The 26,299-nt window shown below is 30.6% G+C and overlaps 1 protein-coding gene across 15 annotated transcripts in view; it reads right to left on the bottom strand.

Moving 5' to 3' along the window:
* The window catches only part of LOC145969851 (zwei Ig domain protein zig-8), a 109,822-nt gene that overhangs the window by 45,696 nt on the left and 37,827 nt on the right, over positions 1-26,299 (bottom strand). For all 15 annotated transcript variants that reach the window (XM_083096143.1, XM_083096148.1, XM_083096132.1 and 12 more), the window contains one exon: positions 24,621-24,796. In XM_083096143.1, the coding sequence (XP_082952269.1) occupies positions 24,621-24,796 (176 nt within the window). The remainder of the gene's footprint in view (positions 1-24,620; positions 24,797-26,299) is intronic.

Here is a 26,299-nt window from a genome sequence, read left to right as displayed (position 1 = left end):
GTACGAAAAGAAATGATCAACATGGTAAGAAGGACTTTCTTGGACAAGCCATTGGTCTTTGAATGAAGAAAATTTCTGTCGCGAAGATCTTTAGAAGGTAAAGTTCTTTTCGACAGTTATTTTCCTCGAGTGTCGTCTTTCGAACGCTTCTACATAAGCGGAAGGAAGTGTCGGGCAAGGAAAATATCGACCTGATACTTCCGGGAAGAGATTAAAAGACTTTAGTAGAATTTTTTCTGTAAAAGGGTTTCCCCTTTTACAGAACGACGAAGTGGGAAACTAATCTAAGACAAGTAACGCAGTAATGCGATTCTTCGGAGCAGAAGTCAGAAAGATGCAGAGGCAATAAAGATAGCGCGGGGAACTTTTCTGAGGAAGACTGAAAACGTGCTTTTGCCTTCGAATGAGAAAAATTTCAGTTAGAAACGCTTTAACTCTCCGGCTACCATTTCTTCTCGACGTGTAACGATCGCTCGGCGCTTTCGCAAATTTGCCTTTTTTGCATCTCACCGTGATTTATTTTACAACTTTTGCACACTGTTGTCTTATTATTTTATCCATACTTTAAATAATTTATTTTTAATCTGTTTAGTTATAATAATGAGAAAGAAAAAAAATAGCTACCTCTTTTCTTACTAAAATATTTTCACAAAAGATTTAATAATCTATTAAAACCTGTACAAGTAATATTACATATTTATATAGTATTATATTTTTCTTCAACACATCTCATAATGATTAGTATGATATCGCTAATATTTGAAACAACCAGAATTTATAATTACAATTAATATTTATTATTATTATTATTTCTAATTATATTTTTCTAATTATATTTCTCATTATATTTTTCTGAATTATTTACATTTTAAGAGAGAATTTATAAAAATATTTTATTTTTGCAACTAAAGTATATCATGTAATGCTTTTGAATTCAAGAATTATGAAGGAAGTAATATTTTACTTATAAGGATGCTGTTTTATAAAAAACGACAATTGTACGTACTCGTATCGCAACAGAAATATTCATAATATATTGTTGGAAAATAATATTATTCATAACGCTGGAAAAATAATAGAATTACATATAGAAGTTGTTACAACTCTCGTAATTAGTCAATGCGAGGTCTTATTTCTCATAATTAGACAAAAGACTTTTATGATTAAACTAATAAAATAATAAAATCAATTAATAGAATTACTAAAGAATTAATAAATACCATATTTTTTTTTATAATATCTATTTTTATAACATTTTTTTCTATCACATTTATTTTTACAAATGTTAACCAAATATGTAATTGATGTATGATTATTATGATATCGCTAATATTTGAAACAACCAGAATTTATAATTACAATTAATATTTATTATTATTATTATTATTTCTAATTATATTTTTTTAATCATATTTCTCATTATATTTTTCTGAATTATTTACATTTTAAGAGAGATAATTTATAAAAATATTTTATAATTGATAGTAAGATATCATGTAGTTTTCGATTTTATCAACTTTTCCCAAAAACTTTCGTACAGTCAGTCACAAAATCGAGTAACAGTGCGATACGATTTATTTATGTCATGAAAGTCACTGGCATATCGAAGTTCAAGGATCGATGAGGCGTGAAGGCGCGCAGGAGCGCGCTTGCGAAGACGAAGAGAGGAGAGGAAACAAAAGGGAACACGGTGAAACTAAAAGGGTAGGATTTATCCTGCATTTAAGGACATCTGGGACATTCGATGTCACGCTATGCTGATGGATAATGGTGAAAGTGATGCTTTTTGTTAATGGAAGATTGATAAGAGCTATAGCGACTAAAATACGAAGTCTCATCTCTCAGATAAATCAATCGTGTCGACTGCCACGTCAATATCTATAATCATATTTTAATAAAATCGGTCACAACGTCTTGCGTTCGTAAAAATTTCTTTTCTATTATAAAAGATTAGTGTTTTAATAAAGAGAAAAAACCTGACAGTGCATTTGGAAAATCGAAAAAGTTTGTAACTGCGATTTTTTTAAATTAATACACTTTACTTTCTATCAATACTATTTTTTAACAAAATAATTATTTTTTTAGATATTATAACATATTATTAAAACATGTAGTTACAACAAGATGAATGGCAATCATACATATATACGATATAACTTCTGGTTTTCTTTCGCGATAAATTGTTTTTTTCTTACAGAAAATATATATATATGAATAAAAGAAACGATATATCACGAAAAAGACAGAAAATTGATGAAAAAATTATAAAAAATTGTATTTATCAATAAATACTGTTTAATCTTTTAACGAGCTTATAAAATTATATCCAAGCAAAGAAAATAATAATTGAATAAGAGAAAGAACAAACTTTTATGGAAAACATGAAAATCTATTTTCTATTACCTAAAAAAAAAGCTTTAATTATAATTATAATTATATAAAAGAAGATTAATCGGATTTTAATATTTAATTTAATTTTATAACTTGCTGGATCTCCCACTTTTACAGTTTTTATTTAACGTATACAGAAATAAAAAGCTATGAAGATTATCTACTAGATAAAAAAATAGCTTAACTATCCTACGTGTATGATATCAACCATGTAAATTACGGAAAATGCGGGCGTTATCATGTTGCATACAAGCGAAATTTCGCGCTCCGACAACGAAAGAACAAAGCATTGAAAAAGTGTTTTTCGACTGAAACATAAAATCACATCGCAAATAAATCGGTTAGCGGACTCGATCACGTTAATTCTCAAAGTTGCATTCTAATAAAAGTAATCGAGAAGTTAGTGGTGCGAGGAAAATAATATCATAAAGGCATTCAGTCAGCCAGTTAGCGTCTTGGCTTTGCATAGGAAGGAGCTCAACCTCGTAGTTTAGAAAAGAACGAAGGATCACCGAGCCACTGAACTTTTGTGGGAAGGAAATAAGATGAAAACGGGAATCTACAATTGAAGGCGGTAGGTTAGCTTTGAAAATCCCGAGCGTCCTTATTCTTTTTTTCTTTCTTTCCCTTTTTCTTTTCTCTTTTCTTATTCTTCGTCATCGAATACGCCCAGAACGTGTTGTTCTACATTATACTCAAGTTTCAATTGAACGCTCGAACGAATTCACGTTATGTTTTATTGCATTTATTGCTTTGACTTTTCAACAAACAAAATCAGATCGAGCATATGTGAAACTAAAACAATTTATTTGTGTTAAAATAATAATCATTTGTAAAAGATAGCAAAAATAATTTCACTGACAGCTCATAAATATAAGAAAAATTGGATTTTTACGTAGGAAGTATTACATACGTATGTGTTTATTAAAAGTATCCTCCATAACATATATACAATATAATATATTATATTGTATAATTTTTTATAATTAATTTGTGTAATTTTTTATCATTTGTATCGATATGCTTTATAAAATTGATCAATCAAATCAATTAAATTTAATGATGAACTATGTAATAAACTGATTCTTTTTCAACATTCTTAAATTTGATCTCTTTGAAGAAATCGAATTGCATTTCGCACAATGACTGTGAGAAACGTGCGAGGAATCTTCTTAAGGAGATGTATTATATACTGCACTAAGAGCTTCACGCTCTTGGCTTCACGTAAAATATTAAAAGCAACCGTCGGAATTTACAAACTTCTAATAATACTCGTGTATTAGTCGACTTCTAATAATACTCGTAATATTAGTCGACATAAGTATTTTAATTAACAATTAAAATAAAAGAGGAAATAAAATATATAATATAAAGCACAAAAAATGAAATGTCACAAGTTTTATATATCACAATTATCAATTAAATATTTATGCCAGTTTATATGGCAAAATAGTAACATGTTGGATTAAAATAAAGTTTGCTAGGATACATTCAAAGTCTGTCAAAATATGACAGAATTCGCTAGAACCCAATAGAATAGAAAATACGATAACATATAGCGATAATAAAGTCGGAATACGCCAGAATACGTGCCACATTATGCAATATAACACGTTTCCACGTCGCCATCTCTTGTAAGTAAATTCATGTTTCCTTCACCAGTAATATAGTCGAAGTTTTCAACAAATGTGTGCGCTAATTACGGGAAACAGAACAATCGCCGCAGATTAAAGAAACAATAAATCTCCAATCTTGTCTTCCTCGCGATACAGCGAATTCGAGGCCAATTTCTTCTTCGGTCATTATTGCCAGAGTTAATTACACTCTGCGAGATTTACAACGATCGAGATTGCCTTCTTCCCTAATAATACGTCACGCGCGTTGTCCTTGTTTCTCTTTGCCTGACCGGAAAGCGGCATGCTGGAATTTTTGCTTTTTTTTCAGAATTTTAATCCCAAAAGAAAAGCGGAAAATCACCGAGAAAAACGAAGAATAAGTTTAAAGCTTTATCGATAACTCTTTCAAATATTGAGCATCTAGAAAAAACTTATAAGAAAACATTATTAAATCTAATTCCTGATCAAGAGAGCAAGAAATATGTGAGAATCTGATGTTAGAAGAGAAAAAATAGAGTAAAAGATGATAATTGAAAAAATCCGAGAAAGGATAATAAAATATCTTGAAAAGAAAAATACTAAATTGATTAATTTCATGCAGATATATCATTTTTAAGGATATTAAAATAGAAATATCTCTATCTAAATACCACAAACTCTTTACTTCAAAAAATCAGGTTATGCAATTTTTAAATCAATCCATAACGAGTTTGAATTATTTTTATTAACGTGGTACTTTTTCTTTCTTTCTCTCTCGGACAAAATATTTGTCATTTTGTCAATCTCTAATATTTTGATAAATAAATATATTACACACGTGTGGTTTGTCACACGTTTGAAATCACGAATTCAAATTTCAAATCAGTACAAATTTTATAACAACATAATTCACGCAATTCATTAAACTATCTGTCAAGTAAAACAAATCATTATTCGTATTAAATAAAAATATTTCGATATGTGATTTAAATATTATAGCGAAATATGTACTAATTTTACTTGTCATCGTCGTAAAAAACCGCAATTTCACAATTCGTTTTCTACGGAGCGAAATATAAGCGGTGTTATTGACACCAAAAATTCTGACGATAAAAATTTATTTTTCTCGGCAGCCTTCTGGCTGCAGATAATTAGATTTATTAAGTCAGTCCTGTTTACATGAGGCTCGAGGCGCGTGATTTATTGGAGTGGGCTCTTCACGAATACGACAGCGCCTTGTTACGAAGATTATGATGTGAATTCCACTTCTTCTTTCATCTCTCAATTGCATCGAGTGGATGCGCCCTTCTCCATCAAACACCTTATCGTCATTCCTTTAATCAACTTCAACAAGCCTACTACTGTAAGTAGACTAATCTCAGTTTTAAGGGAAGAAGGGAGAGATGCCAAGAGAGTGTTTTATTGCCGAAATTTCAGGTAAGATCCGAGACTGAAATACGCTGGAGGCCAACAGCCTCAGATCGTAGGATGGAAGGATGTTCTTCCTTAATTAATATTGTAACATGCAAATTAACAGACATTGAATGTTCTGTGACTTGCAAAGTGCATAGCGAAACTTGGATTATTATTCAGTTAATTTTGAGTGATATTGAATTGCTGGCTTGTGTTGTTATATTATAATTTTAGTGTTTTTTCCAGAAAATCTCTAGCCATTGTATTTCAATAATCATTAATATATGGTATCAATTAATTAGGTAATTGCAATGCGTAATGCTGTTATTGCTCTAAATCTCTCTCTGCACTCTCTATGCATATTTTTATTATAAATCAATTGTGATTAATTTATATTGTTATTATTATATTGGCTATATATTATTATTATCCCATGAATTGGTTCCATTTTAATTTTTAATAGTTTATTTGTACCGCTTAAATGTTGAAGTGCATTTAGATATTAAAACAATCTACATATTTTATGATATTCTTAGCATGCTTTGCATTTTTAAAGAATCTCAAAATATCAGTTTTGATAATATATTAAAACATTATCTCAATTTATATTTAATAATTTAATAAACTTGTAGATTAAATATTGAATATTTTAACGTAATTATCTGATATTAAATAATTAATTTCAAAAGAAATCTAAAAAATTAGTATTAGTTTAAAAAATTATTTTTATATTTTAGAACAAAGTTCAAATCTATTGTCTATTATCATCGGCGCTGCAAACAATGGATTTAAATAAATCCGACACATCAACTATATCGATTATTTTGCTTCACGGCTGCCAACAATTCTATCGAGCTTATCGAAGTCTTAACGGTCTTCGCGCAAAACGTATTATCCCGAATTTCTTGTGCGAGTTTCTTTGCGCTTAATCGCGTAATTTAACCGAAAGTCTACAACACCGAATTTGTGAGTATTTATGTTCTTAATTGCGCACCACTTTCGCCGAGATTGGAAAATCGTTATTTTCACTAACGCTTTTATAGCGTGCATCAATATCAATTTGATGAAATTTTTACGCATTTACGGAGGACGATTCATCGAAACGGGGCGAACATACGGTTCGCGTTAAAGTTAATCGGGGATGAGAACAGTTCGATGGCCAGAGTCACGTTTTCGGACACGCGTTTTCGGCCCAAAATATCGCGATCGGTAGTCGATTGACCGAGGGGGGTTAAATGAAACTAACTCTTACCCTCCTCCCCTCGCGCCCCCCTTCGGCGTCAACGACCGTTCCTGTTAGTTGCCCGCGGATTCGCTCCGATATTCCGAAAGAAAAAAAAGCCCCGCAATGTACTTTCATCGCTTAAAATATCCAAAATGCCAATGAATAAATTAAAGTCGTCGCGTGGCTCGATTATTATGGAATTCGGAAGCGATCGACGATAACAATTTGGACGATTATAAAATTTCGGGCGCAATAATGCGCACACGCGGATTTCGGTTTGTTCAGACGGCCCGCGGCATACGCCGTGTGGAATCGTCGTTAAATACATTTGCATATTATTATAAGAGAAACGCGCATGTTTCTCCAAACTGTTGGCGTTGTTTTTTCACGGTGATCGATGGTACGGTTGGCCCGAGTGTGGAGAATACGCAAATTTGCAAAAGACTACCGCGCTGACTTTATTAATTCGTTATTCGCTGGAAAATGTTCTGCTGTCAATTAAAATACGAGACGAATTAATTATTGATATCCCTGCGAAATGACCCAGACAAGGACACGCACGATTAAAAGCAAGAGAAAAGTGTAGTCTTGAATAGAGACAATCATAATCACGAGCAAACTTCATACGCAATAATCTCATTATCTATAAACGCCAAATGAACAGGACATGAAAGACCTTTGATTTGACGGTTAATTCAAAAATTCTACGAACACCGGAATTAAAACAATTCGAAAATACTCCGGGGATGCGAGTAAATTCAAATGCTAAATTCACATTGGATTTCACAGTGTCGCGTAAAGTAAAATTTTTGGCAGGAAAATTCGACTGTCGATTGTCGCGTAAACGCAACTGGGGCACAAAACGAGGTATAAAATCGGTATAAGCTACTTACGACAACAACTTGAGCTCGTTTCTCGAATTTCATTCTCGAAGCCCGGATGTTATACTGTGTCGCTAAAAAATTTCGATCTAGTCCCATGTGACATCGGTAATAATAACGAGCTTTATAATGCCGGACTAAAATCCGTATTAGATTTCGGAATCGAGAGTGTCATTTTCACGAGGTCCGGTTAAAAGTTCCACGACTACTGCGATTGCGCGGCATTGCATTCAAAAGCGGATTAAGCTCGTTTTCAACGCGGCTTACATCAGTTCAACATTTCACGGTTTACCGGTCTCTGAGAGAGATGTGTTATAAGCCGCGAAAAGATATGTATGTATATATCTGTAGGTAATATCTCCTAATACACTATAACGCCAGTTTTCTGTTTACATGTAAATATTAGTTCTTATGCGCAAAATGATTCTACGAATACAAACGTTCTTTCAGTAGTACATTCAATTTATACCGATTTTGATACAAATCTTCCGTACGAAGCTTTTTACAAGCGTGATGATAGTATAAATATTAGTTATAATTCTTAATGGTGAATTAATTTCTTTTTTTTGATTGCAAAATTATATATTTTTTATAATTTATTTAAAAAATTTACAAGATAGATTATGACTATTATACTAATCCAGAATCACTTATTGCAGAGCCAGAGCAGGGCATTCTTATAGCGTCGTAAACTAAGAAATGTCCCGCAACTCTGTGTTCCTGACTCATAAAAATGTCCTACGCGGCTAAAAACCGCTTTTGTTCGTCCTGAGATCGCTTGATACCAAGGACGCGAAAAAATAAGGCTTAAAGTTGTGTGTGTGTGTGTGTGTGTATGTGTTTGTGGTAAAGGCGGTCGTGATTAAGCGACGAGCGCAGCGGAGTTATCTGCCTGACTAAGCCCGAAATCTCTCTCATAAAAGTGGTAAGAACCGCTGTTTTGGAAACAATGGTGGCATCACCAGAGACTATCATGGATTGGCAAAAGTTCGCTCCGACGGTGGAAAGAGGCTTCGTGAACGACGCAAGAGACCCGAAAAGTATACGCGAGAGGGTTGAGGCGAAATGCGAAGGGCGGCTTTCGGTTCTAACTCCCGCAAAAGCCGTCCAATAAATATCACTGCTCGTTATTAGCGTTTTAATTCAGCTCACCGACGGTAACTTAATCCACGCTTCTAGCAGCACAGAATCGGAAAAACGTCGGCCAGCGCCGCGCCGGTCGCGGCAAAATTCGTACCATAAATAATGAAATAATACCGCGTCATCATTTGTAACGTCGTTTCCTCTTGCACGCCTTCTACTGCACTCGCTCATCAATTATCAGTTGCTGGAACGGCGATTTTAGCCGTGTCATTATTATCACACCTTTTTTTTGGACGCCAGGTGTCCGACTTCTTAATTAAGCCCGGTTGATACTAGATTTCTGCATCAATAATTACAAAAATAATTTTGAAGAATTAAATTAATAAAATTATTTCTCTTTTTGCCAATTTGTTAAATGCGCCCTAAATTATCCTTCCATAAAATCGCAGTGCCTTAGCGTTATATAAAAGCAAAATTCTCCCATAAATGTCAATTAAATGTCACGATATTGACTGAGATTAAATCAATTCCACGGAAAGTTGCGACGCCTATGCTCGCGATAGAACGTCGTCGTCCGGACATACGTCCATCGAGAGGAATCGCGCGTCATTTTCTCCGCTCGTGATCGCAGGCGCTTTTTGCGAAGAGAAAAGGGCGAAGAGGGTAAAGGCGTCGTTTGTCACGATGAGAGACATCTCCGGTAAAACTTCCGGAAGAAAACAATTAGATGACCTCTCGACGCCGGTGCCGGGCTGCGACGAATGATTTTATCGACATCTCCCACAGAAAAATGCCGGACCGAAGCGAGATACGAGACAGATGGTATGGACGCGTAAGATCGAAAGTTATGTTTCTAGGCTGTAATTAGTCGCGAAATTATGTACATTAATTTATATATACATTATCTCATGAATATATCTTGATATGTTGTATATACGAATCAAATACATCAAAATCAATACATCAAAAAGAGAAAAAAATACATATATGTTCGTGAAAATAATTGCAATAATAATAATAATAACTAAAAAACATATACTTTACGTTTAGCAGTAAATCAATATGAAATTTTCGCTGCAGACGTTACCAGAAAGAATATTTTGTTATAGTAAATCATATTGATACAATACTACATCCTATAGAAAAGAGAGTACCTTGCATATTAATCGACAAAAATTAAAATATGTGAGAAACAGAATATCTTTCTCTCTCTCTCTCTCTCTCTCTCTCTCTCTCTCTCTCTCTCTCTCTCTCTCTCTCTTTGTCTTTCTCTTCTTACTTCTGCGTTTATGCAAATTGACTCTCTAACAATGTTCGCAGATAAAATGCAAACCACCTCGAGAACGTACATCATGTCCAATTCCCTCTCATATTATCTCCCATTTTTCTACACCATTTTACTCTTTCTACTCTTTACGCCTTTCGCCTCGTTCTTCCTACACGCATTCTCTTCTCTTTATCTCTCATTGAACCAGTTGTTGGAATCAGTCTTCGTCCCATTGAACACTATCGAAAAAAGCATCGAGATTCATTCGACAATTTTCTACTCCGAAAAAGGTTTTCTCGAACTTACCAAAAAAAAAAGAATTGCGAAATACTCCATTCCTGCTACCTTTCATATGTCAAATATGAATATCCTATAGATAACGATACGAAGTATCGATGTGATTCCTCTCAATATTGTACGAAATATTGATTAAATATATTGTTGGATTTATTATTTTATCACAATCATGTAATTATTTCAACTCTTTTTTACATCAATATATCTCTAAAAAAAATATTATTTTTCATATTCAATATTACACAGATATATAATCTGATTCAATATTATGAATAAAGATTCTGATTTCACCGCATATAAGTAGTACAATTCACGCTTTTAATTTGGCAAATTTATTTTATTATAGATTAATGCTTTTATGACAGTTTTATAATATACGCTTAAAATTCTATATGATATGCTTTTATATTTGATCTCTCTAATAGACAATAAATAAAGAATTTTATGTCAAATATTTCAATGCATACATATAATATTAAAATTGTGTAATAATATATTTTAAAGATACAAATGTCCATTTACATGATTGTATCATAAAAGCTAATATTTGATTACTTTAATTAATTTCGTTTGCACATTATTTCACTCGGGGCACAAATTTTCAAGCATAATAGCAATACGCTTATTTAGTATGCATTTATGTAATAGAACCAGTAATGATAGAGAACGAAGCTTTTATCTTAAATAATTAATTTTCATGTTAGCATCGATGTTGATTTAAAACCAATTGCCAAACGATAGATGTATGTTTATGTTAAAATATGGAAAATATTGCAAAGTCGTAGCCATTAAAATCGCTGTGAAAATGCATTTAAATGAGATAAATTTAATTATTCTCAATTGTAATGTGTATCATTCGTGATGGACAAACTCAATGCAAATACATGTATATCGACAGGATTCAAATATATATGGTGTAATTTTATTAAAAAGAGTATAAAACAATTGAATATCGTTACTATAGTAAAATAAATTATTATATTAATGCAAATACACACATATCGCGATAAAAATTGATTCTATATTATGTACATTCGCAACACTTTGTCATATAAGATATTCTTCTATAGTATCTACATAAACTATTTATTTATTTATTCACATTGAATCTACAATAACACCCATAAAGATAAATATATGCAGAAAAATATTTCATCGTATAAATCAACCTTAAAAGTGATCAATATTTATATAATATATATTAAGTATTTTTTAAATATTACATACATTAAAATATTATATACGCGAATATATAACGGATGCCGATTTTTAATTATGTCAGATAAAAATAAAATATATCTCAGAGTTTTGCGTACGCGACAAAAATTACATAAAACGTAAATTTCAGTTGCTCTAGAATTATATAAACATAGTTAAGTGGATTCACTAAATCTCCGCGTATGGTAGTGCAAACTTACCGCACAATTCGAGGCTTGTTAACACGCATATAACGCGATGTCGTTTGCGCGAAGTGAAGGATCGCGTTTTCATTCCACCCAACTAACTCGCGATAGATGTTTTTAATTTTAAACGTAACGCGTTGTTGTCCGCAACCGTTATTTTCATAAGCGACTTTTAAAACGTATGCCGCGCGCGCCGGCCACAGTTGTCATATTTTTATTCGTAATCCGACACTGCGTCTGTTTTTCGGACGTTAATTACAGTAGGAAGCAGACTGTCTGTCGGTGACGCTGTTGTGCGTAATGACCGCTCATAAAAAAAAGAAATAAACAAAAAAATCCGCGGCCACATGCTTTTTTCTGGATCCCAACGTATTATTTTGCTTTCATAATTTCGGTATTTTTTACTATATTTTTTTTCCTACCAAGAGTTGATGTTTATAATACTCAGTGATATACATAAATTTTCCATTTTAAGCCCGGAGAGACCCGATAACAAATTGATATTATATGTCTTTTCTTTTATTGGACATTTTCGACAAACCTTCGCCAATTTTCACCTTGATGTTAATTAATTATAATTGGATACATTTTCGAAATACAGATAAAATTTTTGCTCTTTTTCTGAAATTAATTACATCATAAAACCAAGTTTTCCATTAATAAAAATCCAATAAATTAAATTCTGAAATTTTTGATAAAAATGAGAATTTTATTACATAATATTTTATAGAAATATATCGACTAGGATATATATATATATATATATATATATATATATACACACACATATAAAGTTAAACCCGATCAAAATAAATTACCAATTATTTAAGAAACTCTATTTAATTAAATACAACATTTTTTAAAACTTTGATGCATTTTTCCTGAGCTTATAATTTTATACTTTCATATTATCCAACACCAGATGAAATAATTGGAATGTTAATTGTTCGAGGGATATATTAATGATGTTTACTAGCAATTTAATAATATAACTTGCTAAGAATTTATAATTATTTGATATCCTGTTTCTATATATAATTAATATTTTCCAACAAACACATAAAATACAATTTTTTATATATTGCCTTTTCCTGTAAGTTAATTTGAGATTTATTTCTTCCATTTTTATTGTTTCTAACTTCGCTGTGTAAACTTTCTTTTATTGTCAATGTGTAAAATAATATAAATCATATTATATAAATGTATGTTGTAAATAAATATGATATTGTTGCTGCCAATTACATTAATAATATCATTCGTTAAAATTCTCTAATATTGAAGCACATTTTCTGATAAAAAGCGCTGAGAGATATTACTTTCCAAAATATTATTTATTATAGATATTACTTTTCAAAATATTATTTTTCGAAATCGAATAGTAATCTGAAGCTTGTTTCTATTATTAAATAATAATAAACATTGTGTGTATACGCGTATGTGTGATTATAAAAATGTATTAATATTTGCGATCATTATGTTACATCACCACGAATGAGTATCAGTTATATTTGCTCCGACAAACTATCTAAAATTATTTCTATTTTAATTAATTTTATTCAACTGTCATCATCATACACTCGTCCATTCGCATGAATTATCTTGCCATTTTTAAGATTTATTTACCATTTATACAGTGAGTTTAAAATGGATCGTTTCTGAAAGGTGAGAATCTCTTTTCAGAAGCACCAGTAACCGGACAGTTTCACATTCGCGATAAAAGTTTCGTAAACGACGATGACGTAGCCGTCCGATGTCAGCAAATGGAAAGGAACTTCTCATTTCTACCGCGTTCCGTTTCCACCAGTTTCGGTGTCGACTTTAGTGTACCAGGGAGTTGTTATAAGTGTTAGTTTGCGAGTAATGCTTTCTCTAGCAAAGGAAACAACCTGCTATTGTGTATCTTTCAAAGCAATATTGCATTTTATATTTAAATGAAGATATGAGAATAATAAATTATGTATATAATTTTTCAGAATTTTTGTATTATATCTATTGTTAGCCTTATTTACAAGGAAAAAGGAAATCAAAAGTAAAAGAAATAAATGAAGAAATGAAAATTAATATTACATATATTCAATTATATAATGAGTATATATAAATATATACTATATAAATATACCTCTTAATTAGGTAAATTCTGACTTTTTGATACAAATGCAAAATAAAATTTTTTAACAAATATTTTGCATAAAATATAAGCAAACCAGTTACTAGTTTTTAAACATAGCGTATAAGCATCTCTACGAACATTTTAAGTTAAATGAAACTCTTTCGGACTTAACTTTTAATTAATTTTTTTTGTAATATGAAATTTCAAAGAATGCCACAGTACTTACTTTCATTTAAGATACAAAATGCCAGGACAACATTAGAAATTCTTAACCGTGTATATGCAAATATTGCAGATTATAACGATCTCCCCTCGACTCTTAACCCATTATTACTTTTTCATGACGGATTTTTGTTTCAAATAACATGCAGATAAATTATTTGTAGATATAAATATATATATGTACCTTATTTTATACATACTATATAAAATATTGCAAATATGTTAAAAACTAAAACATGAAAATCTGATATAATAATCATAAATTCATTATTTCGAACAAAATAAAAACAAAATAAAATAAAAAATATTTTTACACTCACCAATGATGCGCAACAGTAGAATTGTAGCACACAATATTGATCTGGAAAAAAATAAGTATATACAAATTATATAAAACAATACATATAATCAATATTTTTTTAAAAATAATAATGGCAAGTAATTCAGTTCTTCAGGTCTGTTGTTTTTAAATAAATATTTAATAAAAAGAATTACATAATTATTCTCGAAAAATTTTTTAGAGAAATAAATTTTCGTAAAATATAAATAAAAATCGAATTTTCATATAAATAACTTAAATAATTAAAATATTTTAAATGTTTTAAATTAAGATGTTTTTTTTTTATATATCTGTTAAAATATTTATAAAAATATTATTATAAATATTTTATTAAATGTATAGTTTACAATAAAATTTTGAAATATTTTAAATTTATTAGTATAAAAAAAAATATGCTGTAAAGATCAACGAATAACTAAATTCATGAATAAAAAAATAGAGAAAATAAGTCAATAATATAAATTATTTTTACTCACGATTATTCCATTATCGCCAGATAATGTTCTGGGACATTTTCTTCTCTCTTGTTAATTCATTTTCATTTCTTCATGGTACTCACTCATGAAAACACTGTTAATTACGATCGCGCGACACTTTGCACGGCACTCCCGACGTTAATCATATGCGATACACATTTTGTTACATTATGACGAGAAACGCGAAAATGTTCTTATGATCACAAAAAACTACTATCCACTCCGTATTTGAATCGTATACGTGGGTAATATTATCTCCATTATTAACGAATAATATATGCGCTTTTGCTCTCTCTTTAAAACAATATAATATAATATATAAAATGTGTGTATGAGCGGTGTAATTAAAATTAAAGCATTCGAAGAATGTAATATCCGAAAATATATCATCGCTTTATCTCGTGCCACATGATAGATTTTAATCAAAACAATTACAAATAAAATATGTGCGTTTTAGTATTTATTAGTCGTATATCATAAAACGCGGATGAATGAACGCTGAATACACGATTGATAAATATTAAATATAAAATTAACAACGACTGTACTAATTAAAACGCGATGCCATTCGATCAAAGTTTATTCGTATATGTAAAACGTTTCGTTAATGATAAAAAAATATAAAAATGATGATCAATAATTCAATTTCGATACGCAATAATTGTGAGAATTAACTTATCTCGTGAATTAATGATAATTATAATTGTAATACTCGCAAAGAATGATCGCAGAAATACGGAGCGGCTTGTATCATTACTATCCTGCTCGAGTCTCACCTCATAAATGAAGAAGTCACCGTGCAAAGTTACACTTATAAACACGCCATAATATTAACGCCGCAAACAACAAACGCTGAGTGCCGTAAGACATTTAATTGATGTCACATAAAATATAATATTTAACGTATTATAAAGTAAATGTATGCAAAATATATTACGTATGTTTCTTAAATTTTTAATTAATTATTAATGAGTATTTGATGTCACAGCTTTATTTAAATTATTCGACTTCAGATATTATTATAATATAGAATTGAATAATCCAAAGAATGAAAAGTTGTCATACATACAAATCATTTAACAATAATTAATTTGAAACATCAACAAAGAATAGAATGTAATGAATAAATTTATTTTATAATACGTTAAATATTATGTGACAACACAATGTAACTACCGGTAAGGTGTTCGGTGTTTGTTTATACGGCATTCGTAGTCGTGTGTTGTCATACGTGGTTACTTTGTATTGTTATTTACACGGTTAGATTCGAAAGAGATGGTAGTGATATGAGAATCGCTTCGTATGTCGTTTACTTTTACAATCATTCTTTATTAGTATTACAATTATAGTAATCATTTTAATCTGCACATAATTAATTCTCACGATTATTGCACATCGAAATGAACTTGCCGATCATCATTTTCATATTTTTCAATAATTAATGAAAAATGTTTCGAATAAATTCCGATCGAGTCGCATCGCGATACATTTTAATTATTATATTAATCATTAGTAACTTTCATAATAATAATAATTATTATTATTAATTATTAATCGCGTATTATCATATGTTCGATACTTATTCATCCATTATTTTTTAAAACTTAATATATTCTAATCTTTTCGATTAAAACTTATTATATGGATCGGCAAAGCGATGATATATTTTCAAGTAACCTGCTAGCTTTAATTTTATTCTGAAATTCTACTTTAATCTTTAATTTTAATTTGGATACAATACACTCATGCTTTCGTTAACAAGATGGAGATAATGTTTCACGGCGCATGAATTTGGCTATGTGATTTAAATGTGAAATATATAATGATTTTATATGATTATTTTCTCACAATATATATATTCACAATATATTAAAGTGCGTACTGCGCTTGTGATTAACGTCGTTCAAAGTGTCGTGCGATTGTTATAATTTGATAATTAGACGTGCAATCGTAATAGTGTTTTCACGAGTGACTACCACGAGAGAGCAGCAAGTAATTAACAAAAAAGAACCCGGAGAAGTATCAGGTGGAACTTTGAGGTGAGTAATTTATAGTTTATTTACTTTATGATTTGTTATTTATGAAATTATCACTTATTTATTCTCCTATGATATCAAATTTACATCATTTCGTATGTGTGTGTAATATAATACAAACTTTAAATATTCTAAATTTTATTTAAATTTAATTTTATTTAAATTTAAATATTGAAAGAATATTTATAATATAATTAATATTTATTATATAAATTGGTATAAAATATATCAATATATATTGCTAATTTTACAATATTTACTTAATCAATTAATATTTAAATTATAATATTCAATATTAATATTAAATTAATATTTTATTAATATCTAATTAATATTTAAATTATTTTTATAAGAATTAATATTTTTATTTGTCATATTTTATAAAAATTTACGTGTAAAGAAGTTCTTTTTTAAAAATTATATATTTTTTTCTTAAATATTTATCTAGGACAATTGAAAAATTATTCGCCATTATTATTTTTTTAAATATTAATTATGTTGGGTTGCTTTATACAATTAGGATACATTCGTTTTTTACAAATCACTGTTGTATACTCTACAATTGCGTTTTTACGCATCGTACCTGTAAGAAATTAGACTATAAGAAATTATTTTAATCTTGAAATAATAAATTCATGAATATTATATTAGAATAATAAAGAATATTTTGGTACAAAATTTTGTTTTTATGTATAAAACTAACATTGACTTGTGTTTCATAAAACACAATCACTAAACTAAAAATAATCATATTTTTAAAAACGTTATATTTATAATTGAAAAAATCGAGGCAGGAGGAACAATTAAAAATAAAATTATTCCAATATATCTAATATTTATTGTACTGTATTAAAGTAAATTAACACAAGAAACACAACACGCTGTAAAATGAGGTATGATGAATCGATTGGTTATGCTATTTGGAAATGTGCAAACAGTGCCTATTTTTGACGATAAATTCGATTGCCTCGTATTAAGGATAAATCACTCATCCATGTAATTACCATAAATACCAAATTATGATTGATTGTTAATTCAATTGCGTAATTTCGCGGTGATATGGCTTATACATTATAATACCATAGATGCCATTGTCACAGAATCGTCACTTATTCTGAATAGCAAAATTCATCATATCTATATTTCTATACAAACTTTAACATCTCAATTTATTCCCGCGTTTCTTTTCTTCGAACGTATTTAACAACACGCGAAAGTTTCTTATAAACGCAAAATGGTCTCACCTTTGAAATACCTGGAAGCATTTCACCCACCTACAGTTGTTTCACTTTCTCCCTCCTGCGTTTTTCACCCCTTTGTGCCATTCTTCTTTTTTTTTCTCCGCTACGGTGATACAATGGAAAAGGGAACATTTGTTTAGAAAACGCCTTGGTAGTCGACTGTAATCTTAATGAAAAAAGCTCTCTTTCTTGTGAAACGCTTGAAAGGCTTCTTATAATTAAAATCCCCGCTGAATTTCTTAAAACAACTTAAGAATTAGTTATTCAGATGTGGCATAATAAACATGCTCTCCTACAAAATTTCAAGGTTTTCTCTCTTTAAAACCGACATAAGTCATCCGTGAGATAACGTTACGAATTAAAGTTAATATCATTTATTAATATTGTGCTGAAATGCAAAATAATTACTTTCTAAATATCCAACACAATTTTAAAACATGTTAGATATATATCCTATCGAACACATAATTATAGAATACAAATTATATATATATTACATTTAGCAGCATATATATAAAATTTGTTATTTTAACAGTTCTATCCATGCGTAAATATCATTGAATGACAATTTGACTATCAATCATTATTACATTATTTTTGTATCACGTTATCAAAGATGACGATTCATTGCAATAATCATCTATAGAATTATGTCAGCATTATTTTTGATTTATCGTACATTTTTGCTTATCGTGACCTTAAATTATACATCAATACGCGAATATTATTAATATCATGCTATAAAAATGTATTCATATCTACGGTACGTAGATTGTAAATATTGCTTCCACAAACTCACACAACAGTTCTTATTGACGAGTACTCGAATAAGTACAAACAATTATTCAAACACGATGTTTTATTTTCATAACATTTTCACGTCGAAATATTTTCAATTTTATTCATATGTTATATAATCTCAGGGGAGGACAAACATTAAATACAATACCTCGCACAAATGTAGATTTATTGAACTTCTGTATATAACGATATTTGTGTTACGTATTTTACTCTAATTTATACAGTTAATTTCAATGTTTGTGTATTTCATTATTGTCCTTTTCGCAATTTCCTTTTTATAATAATTGTCGCGATTAATTGATAGCGATGCAAATAATTTATCCAGTCTGTATTAAATCATTTACAATCGATAACATGATATCATACAAAAATCTCTTAAAAAGACGTTGCATAAAATTTTATATAAATTTTTTCAATTTTACAAAATTTAAACTAACTTATGAATATTCTAAAAGCTATTATATTATGGAAAAGTGCACGAAGATAATCTCTTTAAAAATTTTCCCTCTTTATTATCTTTTCCTTCTTTCTTGCAATGTCGAAAAGAATCTACTTTCATGGCAATTTGAAAAAATCAGAATAGAACGAAATGGCCACCATATGCCAGCTGCTTTGTTCTTTTTTCTGATTACATTCACATATATACACGCATCTAGTTTTTCTCGAAATGGTCGCATTCTCTTATCTCGAAATCATGAATAATGCACGTCCGGAATTCGCAATTGTCCAATTTATGCGGTGGAAATGTTGCACTGGGAATTCGAGTCTTACACATAGAAAATCGATCTTACTAGAACGAATTCGCCCTTTTCTTTTCGATCTATCATGCTACATAATGGCGTATGCGTAATCTTTATAAAAAACATCATTATTATGCAGCCAATTATCTTATTCTATTATAAAGTTAAAAAATACACCATACACCACAATACACCACAAAAAAGTCTTATCTTCTTTCAAATATTTATTGCCGACCAAGTACTTTTTCCATTTGTAGCATATAAATCGAAAAAGCTTTCATTAAAACTTCTCATGGAAAAGATAATGCATATGTCACAGAAAACAAGAATTTCAATAATATTCTGCATTCTTTTTATTGCGAGAATTTGGTAAATATTAAGCAAAGAAACGCGGGCGCGCGCAAATATCGAATTTTATGAGCAGCATAAATACAGAGGAATCCCCTTCCGGCCATCCATCATGTCGCGGATGTTTTGGTCGAGGAGATGAACGAGTTACGGGACACTTTTGGGAGATTCTATGCCAGAATGTGCTGGTGAGCATTAACATTGGAAACATTAATTCAAACGATTTGTGGTGAGAGAGGCAATGCTCATAAAATGCTTAAAGTCAAAACGGTTATATGCATCTTTAATAAAGGAGATATTACAGAAAGATATGAATATTTCACTTGTTGAATTTTGTTTGATTTTTATAATGCTTCTGTATAATATATTAATATTTACCATAGAAATAATAAAAAATTTGAAGCGAGAAAAACTTTCTAAACAGTAGCATAAAATATAAGAGTACTTTTTAAAACTATTAAAAAGAATATTAATATAACTTTAAAAAACTAACATATTAATAGAATCTACAATATTTGTCTTTTCGCAATATTCGATTATACAAATATTGTAGATATACATTGTGCATCTAAGAAAAAATATTAGAAATTTATATATTATGATGACCGATGATATTTAAATTTCAGTAATTTTCATAAAAATTATAATTAATTAAATGATATTTAAAAATACATGATACTTAAAAAAATCCGATAGTATAAAAATATTTCAAATCTCAGAATAAATAGAAAATAAATTTTTGTCTTTTTCTATAAAATGTTGTCAATTATATTTGAGATTATTCTTATTTCTATTTTTTATGATATATATATATATATATATATATATATATATATATATATAAAAGAATCTCTATCTCTTTATAATAAATCTGTTTCTCATAGCTCTCTTATTAAAAAAAAATATATATTTTCTCGTTTAAAGTCATATTATAAGAAAACGGAATTTTAATAGGAAGAAAGTTAATTTATCTTTCAAACAATGATAATTAACTTACTTCTCGATAGAAAATACACAAAAGATTTTATTCTAAATTGAGTAATGTTTAACAAGGAGTGGCATAAAGACAAGGTTTATTGCATTTGGGCGGCACTTTACGTTGCATTATCTCAACGTTCCTTGGATTTCCTTCACGTAGAAGAATCGCGAGCCGTAGCTTTCATAACTCATCTTCACTGAAATAAATAAGATTCTTGGAAACCGTTATAGAAGAAGAATACAATAGACACAGTCATTCGCTGCTAACTTGACTTACATTCGCGTTCGACCCTTTTGATATTCCTGCCCGAAGGAATCGTAAACTGATATTTCGTAGGGATCAAGTCCTGATTTCTTCTCTTACAAAAAGGAAACGGGAACAGATATGCATTGACCCTTTAAAATTGAATATCAGGCTATGCATTTTCGTTGCACTCACAATCAGAACGAAGAGACGCGTACAGAACGACCACAATCTCACCATTCCTATACATATAACTTTCTTCCATAGTATTGCATCTTTTTTCAATGATTCGTTTTTGATTAAATATCGATAATGATAAAGATTGAAAAATAATAAAAAAATCAAAAAATGAGCATTCAATCTGATGCCAGGTTCTTATGTACCATTGGAATAGTTGTGTACGATTTTGCAGAAAGTCTTAATTCAAGCAAGAAATACATCACTAGAAATTGAGTATCGATAAGCGAAAATTTATAACAGATTATACGATATACAATAATATTAAGTTAAAATAAGCGATAAAATATTTTATAATTTATTATCGATAAAGAGTATATTAATATTTACATGATAATTATTTAATTGTAAGCGATTTTTTAAATCAATTTAATTAATTTTCTATTTAACTGCAGATATTGTGCATAAATTTATCCATGACTTAATTTAAAACCAACTAAAATACCATTTATTAAATGATAATCGATTTATTTCCTCTCGCATTCTCTTCTGAATGCTCATTTTTAATGCTCGCAATTCGCGGAATTGATGAGACTTGGAAAATAATGACTTTGTTCGTGCGGATTCGTTCATTTATAATTTCTTATAAGAATGTTACTTGATAATCCGATGTTAACTGATAATCCGATGTAAGAGACATTACAAATTTCATTACAATTTTATTCCTGTTTAATATGCAATCCAAGTTTTACTAAAATGCGACTAATCTTTCGCAATTATTTTCACCTTAAACTCTATTTGATTTTCCGACTTAACTCGAGAAAACTTGCCGTAATCGACGCGTCGTCGCTGACCATTCGCGCGTAGATCGATATTTAATTAAAGAGGGATCGCTCGAAAAAAAAGAAAACAGATAAGTGGAAGGAAGAAAAATGTGGAAAAGATTGGAAAAACCTGGTGAACGTGAACTAAAAATGCATCCGGCCGTGCTCTTGGAGAAAACGCGCGCCGAGCAATTTTGTATCCCAGCTATTAAAGAAATCTATATATATTCGTTCGTTTCCAATAAAATCTATGTTAGACATAAATACGCTTTTGAAATATTGGACATTGAATAATGTTTGTTCGTACGATCAATCTTCTGTTTAAATTTTTTTTAGATAACAACATTGAAATCAAATTCTCTTTTAATAAAAAGAATGCGGTTTATATATTGCTAAGAAAAAGTTAGGAAAATTTAAATAAAGTATTTTTATTGAAAATTTTAATCACACACACACAACTGTACTTATTTCCAAGAAAGAAAATAATATAATTATTATTAAAATATTACATGACATTAATGAAAAATATTGAATGTGACAAATTAATAATTGATTAGTAGAAGAATTAAAATAAAAACAAAGCTATAGTTCACATAATGCATATAAAATACGAACGGAATAGCTAAGTGAATTGTAGGAAATGCTGAAAAAAATAAATAATTCAGTAAACTCAGAATAATTCAATGTTAGCGTCTACAACTTACAATTAGATATACATATTCATCTACAACGAGTTTTAATTATATTATTATAAATGACAATATTATTTTCTAACATGAAATCTCTTCTGCATTTTTCTTAAGAAAAAATAAAAGAGAAAAATCATCGTGGATCATGCGTTTCAATGTCAGTTTTATCGAAAAACAAATTGAATTGCAAAAGTGTCAAGAGTGTACATACATATATCAATTCCGATTAATTTTTTCCTCGAGATGGACGTAAAAATTAGTAGCCCGCTACAAAAACCGCATTCATCCACTAGTTGCATACGCTTTTTACTGCCGGTCGTTTGATAACAATAAAAGTCGTTGCAGAAGCTCGAAAATCTGTCTAAAGCAAGAGAGAAAATTCAAAAAAGCGGAAAAGTAGGTCGCGAAAATTGGACGGGCGTGTCGAAAAATTGCGTTCGTAGGGAAAAATACATAGCGAGGAACATGACGTTTGCTTCCCAGGAATGATTCCCGGTTGGCGCCAAGTGCCCTTTAATCTATTGGGTGTCTGCGAGCGAACTGGTCTCGCAACCGTCAAAAATACGTGAATGTGCAGCGCGACGAGAAAGAATCGCGTTCTTGGCAAAATGATTACAACCACCGTTTACGTGAATCGCAGCTGAATCGTCCACAAATTCGCACGCACGCTTCAGTCGTTCCACCGATCTTCCTCTGGCGCTCTTATTACCGCGAAACCGTGTTTTCGGCACTTCGGCAAGTATAGAGACTACAGCTCCAGGCGCAAGAATTTCCGGAAGATTCTATTTGCGCGTGTTACTCGGAGCGAAGAATTTAGATAGATAAGTTATAGAGTTCGTACTTTGATGTAAACATTTTAGGAATTTCCGGTTTTCCTTCTACATTCTTTATACGCTACAAATTTACAAGTTTTTGCTCTTGCCCTTAACTTCGGTTATATTATTTAAGAGTTGTATGAAAATGTAAGAACATCTTTCTGACATTAACATTACACATCATGTCTTAAGAAAAGCGATTAAGAATTAAACCTTACCACCCTATTATTCACATCATTCTATATCCATAAAGTCTCATCAACGTTGATGAGCTTCAATCAACAGTTCGTTATAAATTCGCGCAGAGCATTGAATACTTTGACAAATCTCCGGAATAGGACGAGAGCTAAGAGCGAGGCATACATATCTGTAAAGGAAAGCTTCCGTTAAGGTGCTCATACATCTTCGTTAAATCTATGTCGCGCTTAGTCAACGCCCCGAGATACGCACCGGAGAGATTTCGCTTTCAAAGGAAACACAACGATATCTGTGTCCTTGCGATTCCTCATGACAGATCGTCACAGACATGCCATTTCCTATGCTCCACGATACCATTTCCATATCTACATTTACGTGTGGGGAGTCCCCTAATCGCGGCCGCGATATTTATTGGCGGCCCGCTATTACAGAAGCGACAATTTGTCATTCCGCTGTATTAATTACATAGGCTCTCTTGTGTAGATAAGGGTACTGGAAGCAACCTGTTTGAATCGAAGCTGTCTCCGGTAAATTTTCAGATTAATTGCTGCCGGGCCAATCAGTTCTTGTTTGCAATTAATAATGATATACACACGTACGCGATCTTTGTCAATTGTCCAGGATCATTTATACACTGACTATCATCCAATAAACGAAATTCATGCAATATAATAATATATATGCGTATACAATTTTTATTGAAATGCGAAATATCGTATGCGAATTATTTTTTATATAAATTTAATTGAAACAATTCAGAAAGAACTCGTGTTTGATTGGCAGTTGCTGTTGTCTGAAGAAATAAGTAAAATAAAAAAAGACTTACTACTTTGTCGCCCAAATTTCGCACGCGGCATGGTAGATATGCGGTATGTCCTACAAATGCACTGACGTTCGCTGCTGTCGGCTCGAAAATGGTCAAATCTTCCATCAAATCATTAGTGGCATCGTTTACATGCCGCTGCGCACCTTCCTTGAATGTTTCGCGTACATGTGCTGCCGCTGAAAAGAGAATAATGCTCTGACAAATGACATGATCTACGCTTAATCTGTTTTTCAATCTTATTAAAATTGTAAACAAGAAATAATTGTTGCTAAGCAAAATATTATTAAATAAAAAAATAATAAAATTACAGGAGGGTTATTAAATCTCTGACATGATCTACGCTTAATCTATTTTTCAATCTTATTAAAATTGTAAACAAGAAATAATTGTTGCTAAGCAAAATATTATTAAAAATAAATAATAAAATTACAGGAGGGTTATTAAATCACAGATTTAAGAAATTTTGTTTTCGTGTTCACGACTTAATCACACGTGTTGCATATGTCGAGCATCGCGGGGAGGCATGAGGAATGTTCTATCTTTCGTGAAACTTGTATGCGAATTCTGGACAGGAAACCAATGCTCGCCGACGTCTCCCGCGAGAACGCAACTCCAAGTCTGCTGCGAGCAACTGCTGGATGTACTACTTACAAGATACCAGAATCCAAGTGCATTATAACTGGCAAGTAGCGAACTGGCGCCGAGCGAGCAAACTCAGCTCATTTCTTAAGCGTAATACGCTCTTCGACGTTTCGGTAGAATATCTTATGGAACATAGCTGTGCACTTTGCTTCATTGTACATGCTCGTTTGTATCTCTATAGAATTCTGCCTATCTTCTTCTCGCTTCCCCCTCCCACTCGGCGTCTCTTTCGTCATATACTACGAAGAATAATCTAGCGTACTTTAGTGACAATGTATATACTCGTTCTCATGATAGTGAAAGGCATTACATGTATACACGATTTGCAGCAAACGACGTGTATTTTGCCGAGAATGCGTTCGCTAGCAATTTTATTTGCAAAATTTTCTCAACAAAGGATATTGCTAGTAATAAGAAAAAAAGAGAACGAGAAATGTTTTATGTTTAATCAATAACATGTTTTTATTGGCTCACCCGTGGAATTGATCTGAGTGAGTTTGCGGTAAAAGTGATTGTTTGGATGTTTTTGTAAAAACTTGTTTTTTAATAAATTAGATTACAAGTTTATACGCTTTTATCATGATCACTCGTATTCGTGCGTACACGGTTTTATAATCAGAGTTCTCCTGACTACCTCTACATTTCAACTATGACACACAAAAAAATACGTATATCCATGAATACAGAAAAAGTTGTTTTATAATATACTCTTTTTTACGTATTTTATATTTTATTCCTTCACGCATTACAAATTTATAAATTTATATTTTTGCGAGAATTTGTGCACAAAATAGTGTACATATTGTATAAAAATATATACACGTTGATTTCGAAATTAAAGCTTCGAAATTAAACTGTGACGCAATTTATGAGATGATGATGTGTAAGTTAAGAAGAATGAGTATTTTTTAAGTCTGCTTCGCGCGTTCGTATAAATTTGCTTCACGTAGCAGCAGAATAGACTCGATTCGCATATATTCTTCTCTGCAAGTCATAGAATTTATTTCAAACATGCATGTCACGTAAAACAAAGACGT

This window comes from Camponotus vicinus, unplaced genomic scaffold, assembly GCF_025532165.1.
Source record: "Camponotus vicinus isolate PSW18456_S1 unplaced genomic scaffold, iyCamVici1.0 SCAF_4, whole genome shotgun sequence".
In the NCBI taxonomy this organism is placed as follows: Eukaryota; Metazoa; Arthropoda; class Insecta; order Hymenoptera; family Formicidae; genus Camponotus; species Camponotus vicinus.
Note: the sequence above shows the minus strand (reverse complement) of the source record. Positions and strands in the feature narration are given on the sequence as shown.